The sequence below is a fragment of the Nannobrachium achirus genome (genome assembly GCF_963921795.1).
Source record: "Nannobrachium achirus genome assembly, chromosome: 11".
Taxonomy (NCBI): Eukaryota; Metazoa; Chordata; class Actinopteri; order Myctophiformes; family Myctophidae; genus Nannobrachium; species Nannobrachium achirus.
In genome coordinates, this window is record NC_137820.1 from 10,822,510 (window position 1) to 10,841,621 (window position 19,112).

Sequence of the window (19,112 nt, forward strand, 5' to 3'; positions counted from 1 at the left end):
GCAAAGTCTATGGAGAGGAGTGACCACCATTGTACCCACTGCGTCAGGGGAGGGGGGTCCAGCCAAAAGCAAAGTTGGCTGGACCCCCAGGCATATACAAGCGACACAGCAGAAAGGTGGTGTGGTGGTCAAGTCTTTTCAAATAGAGCAATTACATGACCTAAAGCAGGGTAATAATGGTGGTATAAGAGCAGCAACAACACTAGTATATCGTCGTTGTTGGGTGGAAACTTTGTATCTCCAAATTTGTACGCTCTTTCCCAAATCATACAAGGCTCGCACAAAAGTAGTGAAAACAGCAGATCTACAAGCACACAACGCCTCGCACCGCGAGGCGTTGTGTGCTTGTAGATCGGCTGTTTTCACTAGTTTAAATAATTTTTAAAATGATAAATGCAAAACTAACGGAGTAGCAGGAACGCCACCCTCGCCCCATGCAATGCTGTGGCCCTCGGCTTGGTACCCTAGACATAATTCGGCCCTTGGGGAAAACTAATCGGGAACCCTGACCTGTGTAAAAATGTTTTACAAACAAGGTGCCAGAGATTAGTAACAATGTCTATTCTCCTCTCACCCGGACACACCTGCTTGCTTTGATCCGCTCAGATCACCAGAGCGGTTGCTCTGCCTCAGTTCCACCCTGTATCACAAACCTGGACATTACACTGCCTTTCTGATTGACAAGCTTCACCAAAAAACGTGTTCAGTACATACACAATCATAAGAGTATACCAACCACACCATATATTGTAGCAACATGCTACATGACATATTCAGCATACCGAGGCCCCATGTTGACATGTTTAGTCACATGTCGTTTTCCATCATTGGTTCATTTAAGCTTCAAGTCTTGTTACACAGTAGATTAGGTCGTTTTTACCTCAACGTGGGTTTCTTCAACTGTCTTTCTTACTCACTGACTGAGTTGAATGTCCATGGCAAACATTCACCACACATCCAAAAGAAGGGTTTCTATGTCTGTGTTGACCTTAGTGTATCATACAATGGACAGGTACATTAGCCTAACCCAATACTGACTGTATGTCAGTAGTACTGCCAAAAAAAACGATCAGAAAGACACAGCACAGGTTACTAAGGTTGCACTTGTAGTCAATCTGGAAGTTGCCATTGTGTCTCATGGTGGAGACAATCGGGTAGATTTTACCTAAATTAAGCCATCCTAAAGAAATATTGAAAAACAGGGTGAAATTCCAATACCAATAATACGTTTCTCCTTAGAGGCTTTTTCCAAACATCCAGTTACACACAATTTGAACATGGTAACAACAATATGCTTCACCGTACCGAGAACATCTTTATATATTTTTATCCCCCTGCCTGTCAGTCTCTTCTTATAGTTAAATAGTGATTTTAAAAAGAAGTTGTTAAAGCACATCTGAACAAAAAAGAAGCACCAGGAGTTAGGGCTATAGGTATCACTGGAAATTGTTGCCAATACTGGATATACCGGTTTTGAAATTATACTTTCTATTGACCAATTTGCAAATGCAATCAACTTGTATATAGAATCAGACAATGTTCAATTGATTTCTTCAATATAAATGCCCATTAGCCACTTAAACCCAGTATATACCAAAGACTGTCATCTTATTCCAAATGTGTAAATGTCCAATACCCAGCCCTAATAGAGAAGCTATCTTTGAGTGAGACACTGGAACTGACAAAACAATCACAGGTGTTGGTACACAGAATATTGTACCAATGTCCATTCTTGGAAGCAAATAAAATGACAATGCCTTGCAGAGGGCATCACCAATGGCATTATCTTCACCACTAATTGTAAAGAGAAAATATATGTTTCTTAGACTGAACACTGCTGTATTCAAAGGTTCTTCTTGTAGCCTGTGCTTATGCCTATCCAACCATCAGACTGTGCCTTTGCAGATGTGTTAAGTTATGGCGATGGGTCCAAGCTGAATTACAATGTGAGTTTGAGTGACCACTGGCTTCCTCCTCTCTCCCATGATGTCAGATAGCGCAACACAGGAGTTGAAGACGACTTGGTTCTGTATCGTCTGGGCTCCTCTTCCTACTTGTCTTGCTGTCTTTGTCTGAATTACACACTGCGAGAAGTGGGCTGATGTTACCTCCACTCTGCTTCTCTCTCGTCGATGTGTTGTGAGAAGGGTACAACAAACAGAAGATAAAGGAAAACGAGGAAAGGATTCCACAATCCAACCATGGCTTTACTCCCCTCCTCTCCCTCTTCTTTTCGTCTTCATTTTTTTATCGGAAAGGAAATTCCTCTCTTCCTATCCATCTCCTCTGTCCATCCCTCTCTCTCTCTCTTCTAGCCAGACCCAGGGTTCCATTATAAGTCATCACAATTTGTCATGGCAACACCCTCACAGTCCTATTGGTCGGTTTGATTACGGTATGGGCGGGCGAGAGGGTATTGGAAGAGAGAAGAGACTCTGGAAGGAACGTATCCGTGTCCTGACTGGAGGGGAAGTAGGGAGTGTGTCAGGAGACGTGTGCAATGAGTCTGACGCGGGTCTGGATGTCCTGGCGACACAATGGGCATGTCTCTAATTGTAAGGCACACTCCATACATATACCACTGCAGAGAGAGAATAAAAACACTTCAGTTACACATGCGCAAAGTACAGAACATTGTAATACTGTTACGGATAAGGTTATAAGTCATGGGTCATAGGTGATACTGACAGATAGGGGGTAGGTCATATGATTGGGCTGGACTAGCTCCAATCGGAACCTCTCCCTCTGCTACATAGCTCCGAGATGAGATTCTTCGGCGAGGGCGCGTATCAATGTTTCGGTTCCGTTGTTTCGAGGTCCCAGTAGTCCGAGGCTAACCTGCCGACGCGGGTGAACGCTAACGTGCCGACACGGGTGAACTCTAACCTGCCGACGCGGGTGGACGCTAACCTGCCAACGCGGGTGGACGCTAACCTGCCAACGCGGGTGGACGCTAACCTGCCAACGCGGGTGGACGCTGACCTGCCAACGCGGGTGGACGCTAACCTGCCAACGCAGGTGGACGCTAACCTGCCAACACGGGTGAACTCTAACCTGCCAACGCGGGTGGACGCTAACCTGCCAACGCGGGTGGACGCTAACCTGCCGACGCGGGTGGACGCTAACCTGCCGACGCGGGTGGACGCTAACCTGCCAACACGGGTGAACTCTAACCTGCCGACGCGGGTGGACGCTAACCTGCCGACGCGGGTGGACGCTAACCTGCCAACACGGGTGAACTCTAACCTGCCAACGCGGGTGGACGCTGACCTGCCAACGCGGGTGGACGCTAACCTGCCAACGCAGGTGGACGCTAACCTGCCAACGCGGGTGGACGCTAACCTGCCAACGCGGGTGGACGCTAACCTGCCGACGCGGCTGGACGCTAACCTGCCGACGCAGGTGAACCCAAAGCCACACTGTGGAGCATCAGCTCTTATGCAGACTTCTATCCTTTTTAATGCTACCTCGAAACAACGGGCCATCGAAATATCGAAATTTTGCCCTTTGGCGATAGCTGCCCAAATTGGAAATCTCTGGTGAATGTTCGCCACCCCTGCTCTCAAATGTTCTAAATTTTAGCGCACAAGAAAATCTAACTTACAGGTTGAAACAAGCGTTTAAATCGCTTAATTAGTCGGAAGCAGTAAAGCTCATGCGGACAGGGGTTGACTGGCCACAGGCTGACTAAATAAGCAATTTAAACGCTTGTTTCAACCCGTCAGTTAGGCTTTCTTAAAAAAAAAGTAAGAATCATGTATCAAACATTCACTGGAGATTTTCGATTTGGGTAGCTCTCGCCAAGGAACCTCATCTCGGAGCTATATAGCGGAAGGAGAGATGATGATGATTTAGACAGCTCTGACAAGAGTCTTATGGCCACCTTACACCAACAGATCCAGACGACATAAATAAAACTCAAGATTTAATCCATGGGACATTTGTTGAATGAAGAAAATAGAGGATGAGGAACGTGACAGCATGTCACCTACCGCGAGCGGTGGGGGTTATCGGTAAATCGCTTATTTGTATTGCTCGAAAGGGTTAGGTAGATATGTGTTGTTCATAATGACTTAATACTGTCCACAGTGTTTGTGTCCCAAACGAGCCGCCGTAGTGGACTATGGTGGCTCAAAGGGGACTTTGGATGACATCACGGGTGAAATCTCGTTTTGCAAGACTTTAGGAAGTACGAACACCGTGGACAGTATTTAGCCAGTATTGAGCAAGAGGTGTCTACAAAAAAAAAAAGCTACACAAATACACGATTTACTGATAAACCCCCCTGCTCATGACTGGAGCTGCGGTGGACTTGGCAAGAGATTACTATTCATATTATATTAAAACCTGTAACCACTCGTTCTGGGATATTCAACAGATAACCGTAAGAAAACGGTAGTCGGGAATTCTCCTTTAATCCAATGCATTGAATTAATGGGTATAGATAGAGTGGAGATTGGGGATCCATGTTAGTGGATCAACTTTACTAATACAAAGATCTTTCTTCTTTGAACAAAAATATCATGCATTTCAACAACATATTTTTACTGTTCTACACCAGTGGAAATAATTGGGGGGGGGGGGGGGGGGGGGGGGGGGTCCCCAGATGATTAACTTAATGTGCAACATTGTTTTCTCACTCAACAGTAAACAAACCGAAATAAAGTTTAAGTGTATAGAGGGTAAATGCATTTTTCTAAAGTGACAATTTAAGGACTAAAATGACAAATTAACTGGCCAAATTGTCAAATATTAGAGGCAGAAATTGTGAAAATAGACGATCTACATTCTGTTATGCAAAATGTAATGCCTCAACTCTAAGTGCTCGTCAGGGTGGGGGGGTCCCCAGTTAAAATATGACTATTCTGGGGGTCACGGCCTGAAAAGGTTGAGAACCACTGATCTTCACCACCTGATGGATTTGTTCCACACACATAATGTACATACCCGTGTCCACAGGGTCGCAGTTCGGTGTCAGCCATGATGTCACAACACAATGTGCAGCAGTTGTCGCGGATGCTCACCTGCTTCAACAAGGCCAGGCGCCGGTGTCTGGAGGATGAACACGTGGACAAAAGCAACAGTTAGGGAAACCAGTAAGACGCCTAAGGGCGAAAAGCGACCGAGGTCTTGGCCATCTGGCCAGTGATGTATATCGGACCAGTTACCCATAGATATTCACAGATATGGTTGACATCAGGGATCTCCATATATGGGCATAAAAGGGATTTGGTTCACCTGGCATCACAGGGATCTCCATATATGAGCATAAAGGGATTTGGTTCCCCCGACATCACAGTGATGTCAGAGCGTGAGAGTCAATCAACAAAAAAGACAATCGTTAAGGCCCATTCCCACTGGGCCAGATAACAGATAAAAGTGGGAATGGGCTTTTACCCATACAGACAAACAGATACGGTCAAGATGTGACGGTTCTGATAGTAAACTGCGACCTACGGTCGCAATAACAGCACACATCCAACAAGTGATTTGGCAATTGGCCTGCAATCTTTCAAACCACTAACCATGATTTATCCAAATCTAATGAAGTAAGTTCATGAGGTGAGGTTGGCATTTTGTTGAGGTATTAATCTATACTGGACACTATAGTTTCCTGTTGTTTTACCTGGCCCTAACCTAAAGCTACACCAAAAGCTTAGTAGTAAATGCTGACTTCAATAAAAGGAGACATTCTTTGTGACAGAGCCCCAGGGAACAAACTGGCACTGTGTGCACTGTAATCATTTACAACCCAATCAATCATTTACCGAAGGCCTTTGGTAGATTAAAGCTGAGTAACAAATTAAAATTTGGCTTGCCACAAAAATGTACAATCGGTTTCTTTTGCTAGTGGCAAGTAAGTAAATTAGGTAGGAGCTGCTCAATAGTGGTTTTTAGTATGATTTATACCTGGGCAGAATGATCTTTTCGTTGGGCAGCAGAGAGGCAAAGTCGTTAAAGGTGCTGAACTTGATGGAGGGTGGGTGGCGGAAAGGCTTGGCCCCGAAGTTAAACTCACACTGCTGGTATGACATGAAGCTGGCTGCCGCAAAGAAACCAGACCTGGAAAAAGAGAGGTGAAACAATTAGAAGGGGGAGTAGAAGATAAGAATGTAGGGAGGTTAAAGAAGAATATAAAGGAGAAGAGGTGGGATGTAGGGAGAAATATGTTACATATAGCTACTATATCTATGGAAAATAAAATGGATGAACTAAACAGCAAGAGGGGCTTATGAGTAGGGATGGGTATTGTCTGCGATACTTTTAATGGTATCGATTGCATGACGTCGATACTATCGGGTATCGGTTCATGTAAAAACGAACGATACCTCCTTTCGATACTCTGGAACGCACCCCTGGCCGGTCGCATCTGTAACAGTTGGGCTACTGAGAGTTTAATGACTGCTTTAGTAGGCTACACTCGTTACTGTGGAAAATAGCCGACAATAGCCTATAATGTTTATTATTATGATGATTATCCAACATCTATACCGCTCCGCCACACTGTGTGATCATCATCATCACCTCTGCTCAGTTAAACTTAAATAAAAAGTATCGAAAATGGTATCGAAAAGGGTATCGTATCGATTCCCAGGTATCGAAAAAGGTATCGTATCGATTCAAAGGTGAGCGATACCCATCCCTACTTATGAGTAACAGATGAGAGACAGATTAGTATTTGTTCGAATCGAGAGTATATGTGTGTACGTCTAATGGCCAAATAGAAGGTAGTGTGTGTGTGTGTGTGTGTGTGTGTGTGTGTGTGTGTGTGTGTGTGTGTGTGTGTGTGTGTGTGTGTGTGTGTGTGTGTGTGTAAACTTACGTGGCTGAGGAGAAGACCTGTTTCTCTGGCGGCAGCTGGTGTCCATTGAGATAGAAGATCATCTGTTTCTTGCTGAGGTCCAGCAAAAACCCTATGGCATCTCCTAAACAGGACACATTGCACAGAAAGCCTGATTTATACTTGGACACGCATTGTGTCAAATTGCTGATCTACAAGCTCACAATCTGTTGTAATACGACATGTACTGTATATTATTGCGACTGTAGGTCGCTAGTTAGTATGAAAACGTCCAGCTCGTGTCTGTCTATCTGTCTGTCACACCTCAAGCTCTTCTGACATCACAATGATGTTGCAAATGAATGGCCAAGACAGAATTCAATTGTACTGACCTGTTCTGACATCACAATGATGTTTTGACCAGCTCAGCGTTCTCAACTGGCCCGAAAATTAAGGCCTGGCCCCAACTGGGCCGGCGCGAGGCCCCGTCTGGCCTTACTAATTAGCATACATTTTACGACCTACCCGGCCCGAAAAGGTCCATATAAGGGCATCCCCAGATGATGCTCTGTTAGGGCAACCACACTAATCCCTTTTATGCCCATATATGGAGATCCCTGATGTCATCAATATTAATCCCATATCTGGGAATGCCCATGTTGCGTCAGTCTCGTGTGGTCTAAGACATCAAGCATCTATGATGTCAGACATCATAGATGCTTGATGCTTGGGTCAAAGTTGATCCCATGCCAAAGCACCAGCGCTCGCCCAGCAGTCTGCTGTCACCCAGGCGGATTATACTGCACGCGCCCATGTTGTATATATATATATATATATACATAAAGAATAAATCAGGCTTTAGGCCTGGCAGTGAGGCCCATTTGTAGCTAAATCAATGGACTAACAAGGTCTGAATAATCTATTAATATATGAAAAAAGAAAACATACATACCTTCCTTCCAGCAGGGGTGAGAGTGTGGTTTACTGCGAGCATTGTACCAGATGAGCTGCCTGCAGCCATCATACGCGCACGAATACTCATCATCTCCTATCCCATAGCCCTCCTGCAACACACACGCGCACAAACACACACACACACACACACACACACACACACACACACACACAGACACACACACACACACACACACACACACACACACACACACACACACACACACACACACACACACACACACACACACACACACACACACACACACACAGAGGGGGGGTATATTAGATTGTGTAAGAATAAAATTCAGTGTGGAGAAACAAACACAGTACTGGAGGAGGTAAAAAAAAAATCACACCCAATGTGAAGTGAGCGGTGGTCGTACTTGCATAACGTCTTCAATTGGTAATTGGTGATGTAATACAGGCTACACACACACACATTGCTATGGCATAACGCTGAGGAAAAAGACTAGGATATAGGTCTAGGATGTAATTGGTGATGTAATATGGCTACACACACACACACATTGCTATGGCAAAACGCTGAGGAAAACACATTGCTATGGCAAAACGCTGAGGAAAACACATTGCTATGGCAAAACGCTGAGGAAAAGTGGCTACAGACACACGCATAGCCACTCTATGGAGCGGTTTACCACCGCTCAAAAAGAAACAGGAAAAGGGTCAACGGTAAAAAGGATTAGAGATGAGTACATGATTGAGGAACTTGCTGTCCTTGGTGGCCCATCCGATCTGCATCACTCCTGATGTAACGACCGTCACCTCATAGTACCAAACCCCAGAGTCAACGCAGAACGTACAGCGCACGCTCTCAAACGACGAGGCATCACATCGTGCCTAAGGAAGGAGCCGAAAGACAGAGAGAGAGTAAGCAAGGAACTAACTGGCAGTTTATAAATCTTATTTTATTGTTGATTTGTAAAACTATCATTAGATTATTATTCTTTTGAGCACACACTAGGGCATTCACGAATAGTGATTTTTTGTATTCAAATTATTCAACCTCAAAGTATTCGAATAGTCGAATATTCGACAGGACTGGACAAACTGTCAAATATTAAGTAAGCAAGAGGCGAACATTGTGAAAATAGCCGATCTACATGCTCACAACGCCTCGCAAGCATGTAGATCTGCTATTTTCACAATATTTATCTGCGGAACCGAGTCACATTAAATGTAATACCTACAATTCCAAGTGCTTGTCAGGGTGGGGACCCCAGTTCAAAAGTGTTTATTTTGGGGGTCACAGGCTAAAAAGGTTTGAGAACCCCTGGTATAGAGCATTAACCATTTCATCCACCAGGGTCATTGACAATTCATTCTTATGACTTCCTATCTAGCCAAGCTTTATAAACTATATATATTTTAAAGAGAAAACAATAAAAAAAATAAAAAATAAGCGAATATCCGACTTCGGTGAACAACGTCGAATAGTGACTTTGATATTCGAATATTCAAATATTTGGTGAATGCCCTAGCACACACACGCACCTCTAGTCCAGTGGGGGAGATCTTCAGGTACTCGCTGACATCGTTGCTGTTGAGCATGGCGTTGATGTTGCCGAGGTTGACCTTCTCGTACGTGAACTGACGTCCCTCCTTCAGGACTGTTCAGAGAAGAACGTTTCAATACAGTGCATCCTTTTACGGATTAAGCCAACGTAGTGGAGCGAGAACGACCGCAGCTACTCACAGAGATTGTCGAGGCTCCACTGGGAACAGAATCCAACCTGCCTCTTGAGGTAGTCGGACTGCTCTGCCCAGGTCTCCAGGACATTAAGTCGATCACTGATGCACGACTCGGACACCGTTAGCTTGTTCTCACCTGAGGGGACCAGAGATTAATGAGAGATTAAAAGAATGCATCAGAGAATAAATCAATCAAATCTTCCTTTGATCATACTCCACCTCACTAGCACTTCACTCTCTCTCTACCCCTACCTGCCACCTTCTGCCTCGGTTGATGCTAGCAATTGACCAAGATATGGCTAGGCTACAATGCAGGCATTATCTTGGTCACTTGCTGTCATGTTTTTTTGTTACTTATGCTCGTCTTGACAACGTTAAGAAGGAAATTTAGATAGCATGTTATTTAAACAGACGCTAGGTTCATTGTTTACCTGGTATCCTATAGCTTCAATGTACAGATTGTTATTATTTCATTGTCTGACTGATGCAAGGTTCTTGAATTAACTTGGGATCCTAGTTTCTGGATGCACTACACCTGGGGTCGGCAATAGGCGGCCCGCGGGCCAAAACTGTCCCCCTCGAAATAATTTCTGGCCCCTCTGATTATTTTGAGAATTAAGTGAACGAATGGGCTCTTTTGAACGGCTCTTTTAAATGAACGATGGGATCCGGTTCTTAGTCGCGGGACACAGAGCACTGACTGAATAGTGAGTGAACAGATTCAGAATCAACGGATCATCCACAGGTGGAGGCACAGCCCATCAGACCTATCATAGCAGCACACGACACGTTGCAGCTAGTGTGGCTTTATGGATCAGCCCGCAGCAGGCGGAACAGCGATCAGCCAAACAAGAAAACGCAGCACAGGTGCTGTTGTCACAGACTTGTTGCTTTTTAACAAAGTTGAATTTTCAATATGGTAGGATGGTGTTGTTGTAGCATTGGGTGCTACCTCAAGCTACTGAGTCCTCACAAGACAAGATGACAACGCACAATCAATGGAGGAAAAAAACTGGTCAAATGCGACTGGCGATATTTTGGTTTTAAACCCAATGCTTCAACACATCGACAAGATGTTGTGTTATCAAAGCCTGTTAATATTACAGTATGCATGCGCTTGTATTCTTTTTATCTTTTTATCACAGATGCCTATGTATTGTAAGGCAGTCTGTCTTGGAGTTCCAGTAACATTGTTTAACTATGAATTTCTTAAATTGGGCTTTCATTATATGTTCTGGCCCGCCATCTAATGCCTTAGAAAGAAATTGGCCCGAGGCCAAATCTAATTGCCGACCCCTGCACTACACCGTCTCTCTGCATTCTATATATGAGATTACCTTGCTTATTCTAAGTCGCTCTGGATAAGAGTGTCTGATAAATGTCTAAATTGCTAATGGTTGATAGTTTCCTAAATGCTGGGATACAACAATTGAACGTACTTGTCTGGGAAAACTTCTCCAAGGCAATGAGAGCAAACAGCATGACCGTAGGGTGTGACTCTGAGCTCTGGAACAAGACAGAAAGGATACGTATATACATATACATACACATGAGTGTAACATTCTAAAGAGATTGCTAAGATAATCATAATTAGGAAATTGGTGACATATTTCCCACAATTCTTATTCAGCAATTTTACCAACACATTTATGCTTTAAGGGATGTAGGATGGACTCTGGCACAACATGAAAGGGACATTTACACAAGCTTTGTAATCTAATTTTATGGTTCAGAAACAAAAGGACAGTAAGGGCCCTCCAAAAGGATTCATGACACTCAAGTGCATGCAAAAAAACACCCTCACATTGCTTCCATTGCAGGCGACGGACAACTAAATATTCAACACAGCAATATGTGTGTAATATGACACTTCACATCAAAGCTGCTTCACTGTAAACAGTGTGTGTAATTGTGTTTGCTCACCAGGCTCTCTAGAAGGTATTCCAGGGTTCCAGGACTCAAAAGCCCAATACTGGCAGGACCTAATAATGACAAAAATAAAAGCTGATCTTGAAGTGTTCCAAGAGCATAACATCTGTCAGTAGTGGATATATCTGTGGCAATCAATGAATATCTGTAACTATTTCAAAACCTATAAGGAGCTCTTGTTTTTGGGGTCTTAAGTATTTGTTAACTTGTTACCACATAACCCTAGCGTCCCTATTCTGGGCATCTCATAACTGGTGTAAATTCAGCAAATATATCAGATCTAGAAGCTCACAACACGATACATTGTGAGCTTGTAGATCGGCTATTTTTCAGCAAAGAGAATTTGTGTAGAGGGAAAAAGGAGAGGGCCAAGTATAGACCCATGGTGAACTCCGGTCAATAAAGTAAATAATAACTTGATGACAATGCTGTCAGGTAGCATTGCAAGACGTGGGCATGTTATCTTGACGATTGTCAATAGTCAGATTATAGAAGAGATTCAACCAGTAATGAAGTCAATGGAATGTCCTTACAAGTAGCAGTGTTGTGTTGCATTAGGAATGTATAAATAATGGTGTCTAACTGTCTATACATACCAGCCAGTTTCTCTGCCAGGCAGCCCAGGACAGCAGTGGTGTTTCTGTGTTTAGCTGGGATGAGAGCATCCTGGCGCGCTATAGCAGCACTTAGACTCAACATCTCAGAGAGCTTCTGCAGAGCATCCTGGAGAGGAGGGGATAAGGGGAAAAACGGTTATATTGCATGTAGTAGAAGACATTGACAATCTTCACATCATCACACAGAGCGAGACACAGTTAAAGGTGTGATGTCACGCTCCGAAGTTTAACATTATGCTACAGTAGGTCACGTGGTCTTTCTACAAACGCTCTGAGAAGAGTGAGTGACAGCGTAGTTTACTTCGTCCGTCTTATGGGACCGCGCACAAAATAGAAGATCTACAAGCTGTGAGCTTGTAAATCGTCTATTTTCTGTCACGATTCATGCACACGCACACGCACACGCACACACACACACACACACACACGGAGAAGTCACTCATGCGTAACAGTCAACAGCTCCACGGACGTTCCGGTTGCTTAGACCGACTAGAGAGCAGGACACAGCCGCTGAACGTGCCCAGAGCATGATGGGAGGAGAAAAGCGAGAGCCTGGACACTCATTTTTGACGGCTAGTTTGTTGAAAACTTGTACATTTTTAGCAGTAAATATGCCATGAAGTTGTGGAATCTTTATCATGTTTACACCTCTAAATGCTAGTTTAAATTTTTGTTATCACAATTCACATTCTCAATGCAGTCAGCTCTCTCCGGGCGACAGACAGTAGGCTACAGTAGGGGCGCGGCGTGACGTCATCAACAATATTAGCCAAACAGATAGCCTGATTTACCTTTTTGCGTGTCATAACAGCTTCAGCCTTCAAAGCTCACTGTTCTGGAATGCATCAACACATAGTTGCATGTACAATCAACTAAAAACATCCACCCACACTAATAACACAGCTTCTGTAGAATATGCTGGACAGATGGGAGGCTGAGTCATTTCAGACATTGTCATTTTCCATTAAATCAAAAGGTATTGGAGAGGATGCAAACTGGCTGCCAAGATAGACAAAGGGACGCTATGGCAACAAGTCAAGGCATATGTTAGTACACACATGATCATGTAAACATCCACACATATCTTCTGAAAAACTGAAAGACCCCAGGGATAGAAGGGAAGAGAGACTGATTTTACTAGTTACAATTTTCAGTTGAGCTTAATGGATGCAATGTGTTTAACTTTCTGTCCACTGTTCAAACAAGAATACATTATGAAAATATACCCTCCTGACAAGATGAGTCATCATCATCATCGGTTTAAAGTCCGCTTTCCAGGCATCGCTGGGTTGGACCAGTGAGTGCATACAAAAACTGAAGAGTGGCGGAGGCATTTATGTCATACTGAATTGATCTCTTAACCACATTAACCCTGGTGTCCCTATTTTCAACGTTTTTCCAAAAATTCTAAAAATGTCAAGAACAGAGGAAATGTGCTGTCTACAAGCTCAAAACACGCCGCAACATGTTGGGAGCTTATACAGTCGATCGGCTATTTTTATTATTCATCGTATGACAAACTATATATGGTATTAAGGCCCATTCCCACTGGGCCAGATAACATATAAAAAAATCTCTTTCTCCAGATATTTTTCCATTCAAAGTGGATGGTAGATACATAAAAAAAATATCTATCACAGATATTTGCCACAGATACTTTTATCTGTGGTAAATATTTGTTGTATCTGTATCTACCATCCACTTTGAATGGAAAAATATCTGGAGAAAGAGATTTTTTTATCTGTTATCTGGCCCAGTGGGAATGGGCCTTTAGGCTTAAGTGGTTAATTTCTATGGTTTGAGCTGCGTATGGTTTTTAAATGTAGACAGTAACAGTAATAATAATAAATAGTAATTGTGGACCTTGGTCAGACTATGTTTGACTCATAGTTTACACAGCTCTGGAGAAGAGAACAGCTGCGCTTCCTCTGATTGCTGCCACTGATTTGGGCAGTGGGTGCTCAGCTCAAGGTACAACTAAATTCAAGGATCCACAGGAATGGAAAAAGCAGCACAACCAAAATGAAAATGCAAGACAGGCTCAAATGCAGTGTTCCATTTTATTCTGAACGCTTTCAGAATAAAATGGAACACTGAGCCTGTCTTGCATTTTCATTTTGGTGTGCCACTCCTGTGGATCCCTGAATTTAGTTTACACAGCTCTACCTTGGTTCAAGTTTCAATGAGGCAAGGTTAACACATGGGATCCCTAACATGTCCACACACGCGATAACGATTACCCCCGTGGAGTGCCGCGGCCCCGTTATCATGTTCAGGGACGTGAACTGGTTACCATGGTAACAGATAGCCCCCGCGCTGCGGCGGCCGGGAGTGAGAGAAAAAGTTCAATTTCCCATGGTGCCTCACAGAATACTACATACGGCGACTTCTGGTGCCCATTGTATTGTATTCATCCTGGCTGCAGAAACATGGTTAATGATCTCTGCTTCTTTTCCCATATCGCTTGGCCAAATGTTCTGTTTTCTATGGACCATAGCTTACACACGGAAAGCAAAACTATGGCAGCATAAGTGTTATGTTATAAGATGTTATGACAAGCAAAAAAAAGATGTTTGGCAAATATTGTTGATGACTTCACCCAGCGCCTCTACCGTAAGTGTATTTTAGTGTCTGTCGCCCGAGCATTTCATTTTGAATGTACGCCAGAGAGCTGATCGTTGAGAATGCGAATTGTGATAACAAAATTTTAGACTAGCAGTTGCAGCTGTAAAAATGATAAAGATTGCGCATATTTACCGCTAAAGATTTACACGTTTTCAACAAACAAGCCGTCAAAGATTAGTATCCAGGGTCTCGCTTTCTGCTCCCATGCTCTGGAACACTTTTAGCGGCCATGTCCTGCCGTCTCTTCCACTAGAAGCACAGGAGCGATCCTGCGGTGGATGTTGACTGTTCAGCCCCGGCTCATACACTGTGTGTGTGTGTGTGTGTGTGTGTGTGTGTGTGTGTGTCGTGTTTGTGTGTGTGTGTGTGTGTGTGTGTGTGGTAACAGAAAATAACTGTACTTCAAGCTCACGTGTCGCGGACGCGACATGTTGTGAGCTTGTAAATCGGCTATTTTCTATGTGCGCAGCACCGTACGACGGACAAAGTATCCACCTGTTTCCGCGGGAGTTTACTGGAGATTATTTGGACCACACTTCCGGTTTAACAGCAGACATACAAGCTCACGTCGCGTCGCAGATGCAGCCCGTTGTGAGCTTGTAAATCACACTCGGCTGCGGCGCCGGAAGCTCGGTACAGCGTCTGCGCAATGCATTATGGGGCGTTGGAAACCCGTGGGTACATTCACTACTAACTAGTCACTCTGTGCGGAGCGAGGCTCTGACTCTGTGATACAGTCCCGTCCCCTTTTCAGACTGTTTGTAGAAAGACCACGTGACCTACTGTCTCATAATGTTAATTCTTCGGGACATCTTTAAGTACACACACGTGTTACTGACCTTGGTGGGCAGGGGACACTCATCCAGTAGAAGGGTGATCACAGCAGGGCCCAGAGGATCGTCCAGTGGAATCACTCGGACCAGAGATTGGACCACCTCCAACCAACCATCATCTAAGGGAGCAAAGAAGAACAGAAAGAGCAAGAAGAGAGGAGAGTGAAAATGATTACAGACACGAAGAGAGAAAGCAGATGATCACAAGGCATCAAGATAAAATCTGCAACAATGCACTTGACTTGTATGAAAGAGAAAGTAGCACTAAAAGATACTGAAAGTTAAAAATACAGTAGATACAGTATAGTCTAAATGCATGAAGAAACAGGTATGGACACGACACTGAAAGTTCAAAATACTGTTTAAAAGCACGAAGAAACAGGTATGGACAGTGATTTTGGCTGTATCCCCAATAACTAAACTTACAAAATACATTATGAATTAACCTAGAGCCCCATTAAAAAATATATGAAAATAACCAATGAATATGCTCAGATTATGTCACATAACGACAGCTTGTAGATTTGCTATTTTAAGTATTTATTTAAATTTCTGAAAGGGAAAGGTTTTTTTTTTTTTTGTATGAAAATGTCATCATTTTAAGACAATTTCAAGTTGCTTTACTGAAGGATCAAGCTGAAATACAGTGTTAAGGGAGTTATGTTTGTTACCTAAACCCTTCTGTCAAAAGCGATAACTTCTGTTCAGCTTCATGTGATACAGTAGCCAATTAAATTCCTGCACAGATATTGAAAGTGGGTGCACCAAGTTCAGCATCTGTGCAGAAATTGTATGTATTGCTGAAACCAGCTAGAACTCAGCCTTTTATTTCAATTGACTCGTGCTTGGGGTCCAACCCCTATAAACAAAGTAACAAACTATTTAAAAATGTTTTTAAAAGATTTCACATTAAGCTACTCCTAACACCTTATCAATGACAACTTTTATTTATTTTTGTGTGTCTCACCTGTCTCTGCCATCTCATGCAATGTAATCATGGAGTAAGGAGGCTCTTGGTCACTGAAAAACAAGCCAGAAACAATTTAATGTATTTCATGTATTATTGTAATGTAACCAAATCAAACCTTACAGGTCCAGAGTTAAATGAACTCAACCTCAACCGCATCTTGATATGTGTATTAGTACGGTGTTACATATGTTTTTTTATCACTTTTCATTATGTATTCTTTTATGTAAGTAGCAAAGGAAATTGTTTACTCTGTCCCTGTGACCACCACCATAATAAACTTGATATAAATACTTAATTTAAGTGTGCATGTATGTGTGTGTGTGTGTGTGTGTGTGTGTGTGTGTGTGTGTGTGTGGCACGGCGCATGCCTATTTGTGTCTTTAGACAGCTGTGTAATGAGTAGAGTAAGAACAGACTATAATTGTGAGGGATTTGTTCAGTTATTGTTCGTGGTGATGTTGCTGTACAGTCAAGAGCCTTATTTAGCCGTTTTGATCCTCAACCTACCAAATACAGTAGACTACGTCACAGCCCTACTGTAGGAAGAAGAGGGGCATGAAAACTAACCAGTTCTCTAAACTAGTATCAACATAGTTTTAAAATACACATGACAGCAGTCAAAGCACGGAGGTGATGTCATCAAAGCCATCAATGGTTTCAGGGAAGAATAAATCCAATAATACACTTTAACATATTTTTTTAGTTAGTTAGTTTAACAATTAGTTTTATAACGTGTTGTTTAAATATACAGTAGTTGTCCAAGATCTGCCCTTAATGATTGCACATTGCATTCACATTATGTTATTTAATTATAAGTTTGTTATTATAAGTTCATAAAATAAGATGTGCTATGAGCGAAACACCTCATTCTCAGTCCATTATCAATATCAAAACGCTTATCTTTTATATTACACTCACTTATCCACTAGCGTCCTGATGACAGCGAGTGTGTCCAGCACCAGACCATCTACGTTCTGTTTCTTCCGTCTCGGCTCATGGGGCCCACGCCCTCTGCGTGGTGGCCTAACCGGGTCCCTGGGTCGACTACTTCGAGCCTCTGCGACAGTATCGACACCAACACCTGTGCCACCATGATCCACCCGCCTGGCCTGGCCTCGGGTCGCTCTCGTGGACCCGTGGTGGTGGTCCTCCAGGTCACTGTCCTCCCGGCACACACAGCTATTGCCCATGGTTACGGTGCTGGAGACCACGCTGATAAGGGTCTCCCAGAATGGAGGAGGGGGCTTCGAGGAGGAAAGGAAAAGCAGAACCTGTGCGAGGCTCCTGCAGGCACAGAATGTGATCCAGGCGGCCACTATCATATCATTTGTAGCACTTGTCTTGGGAGGGTCTCATCCTTACGGGCAGAGTGAGGTCACTGTCACTTATCATGTTGATGCCGAGCACGGCGAGCAGACATGTGTGGGATTGTTGGGGGGGGGCTGCAAAACTATCCGTCTGGTTAAATGGAGTGGAAAGGCTCAGATGGTGAAATCAAAAAGGCGTCGAGCAACATAAACGGTGCGGATACATTATCCAGCTTTCTCTTTCAGCTTACACACCTGAGGGGTATAACACAAACACAGGGCCATTAAGAGACACCACTAAAACAAGAGTTACAGCTCAACAGTCACTCCTGTTATAAAGCTAAGCCAATGTCAACCAATCTAGTACAATAATATTGACATTATTTTATCAACACGTTGTAATAGGTAAAAAACTGCTGTCAAGCCTGTCAATAATATAATTGAGCTGCAACAAGCAAAACCACAGTTGTTGGCATTTCAGTTGACAAAATGTGTCAATTCTGATCTTTAATTCTGCCTTCAAGAATAAGTGAAGGGTTTTGTATTAACCTTTGTGTAGCTAGCATACATTTCAGCATTATGTGTTGACACTCACCACCACCAGTCAGTCAGTCAGTCACTGGTGACCAGTACTGCCTGTCTCGACGAATTAGCTCGCTAACGTTGCCTAAATGCCTACCCAGGTTTCACTTGAGCAACATAGCATTTCCCAATACCTGCTGCCTCAGTATTTCACAGCAATAATTTGTACCACCCACGGACTGTCAACCAACATAGCAACACATTTCCTTGTATATAATATCCCATATGTATGTTCTTTACCTTGCAAAGAATCAGTTGAACAGTACGAGTGTCCAGTGACATGTAGATATATCAGTGTCGGTATAGCAAACAGGCTAGCAGTTCTCTGTGGACAAACTCATTCTAGTCAACGGTTAGCAACCGAACCCATTAAGCTAACGTTTGTAGCAATGTTGTTCTGTCTGTGCGTTCTATTCCAATCAACCGCGATGTGATGTGACAGCGTTAATCCCGAGGCTAAATCGCGTATTCTCATGAATGTGTCGTCGCTGTTAATTGTTGTAATAGTTCCATGTAATAGTGGCTAACGCCCTGTAAACATGTTATAATGTGTGCTTAAACACACACACCACTAAAGAGCTAGCTAAGTTCCGTAGCGTCATCAGCTGTCGATGCGGAGGCGAGGCTGACGACGTGCTGTTAGGACAGGACTGTACCAGAGGCGTCAATTGGGTATGGCAAGCTATGGCAGCTGCCCGCCATACCTTGGCCTACAGGGCGAAATAATAAAATGTACTTTTCATCGTGCCTGGGCGCGCGTGCAAGACATCAGTCATGTTGCCATACCTTAGCTTTTTCTGA

The 19,112-nt window shown here is 43.4% G+C and overlaps 1 protein-coding gene across 1 annotated transcript; it reads right to left on the reverse strand.

The window, feature by feature from the left end:
* Positions 1 to 370: 370 nt before the first annotated feature.
* Positions 371 to 18,861, reverse strand: rspry1 (ring finger and SPRY domain containing 1). The gene is made up of 15 exons (XM_080736073.1): positions 18,552 to 18,861; positions 17,341 to 17,984; positions 16,420 to 16,472; positions 15,459 to 15,571; positions 11,974 to 12,100; positions 11,372 to 11,430; positions 10,888 to 10,954; positions 9,453 to 9,584; positions 9,251 to 9,366; positions 8,453 to 8,596; positions 7,734 to 7,845; positions 6,824 to 6,926; positions 5,911 to 6,063; positions 4,948 to 5,052; positions 371 to 2,581 (listed from the first exon to the last, which is right to left on the reverse strand). Exons 2-15 carry the CDS (start codon positions 17,742 to 17,744, stop codon positions 2,485 to 2,487), a joined length of 1,785 nt encoding a protein of 594 aa, XP_080592199.1. The 5' UTR covers positions 17,745 to 17,984; positions 18,552 to 18,861; the 3' UTR covers positions 371 to 2,484.
* Positions 18,862 to 19,112: the final 251 nt, after the last annotated feature.

Coding starts and splice junctions, on each gene's coding strand:
- rspry1 (XM_080736073.1), bottom strand. CDS start 17,744: ATGATAGTGGCCGCCTGGATCACATTCTGTGCCTGCAGGAGCCTCGCA. Junction 12,101..15,458: donor AGTGTCCCCTGCCCACCAAG/GTCAGTAACACG, acceptor CCTCCTCTCCAG/GATGCTCTGCAGAAGCTCTC. Junction 6,927..7,733: donor TCACCCCTGCTGGAAGGAAG/GTATGTATGTTT, acceptor TGTCCTGTTTAG/GAGATGCCATAGGGTTTTTG.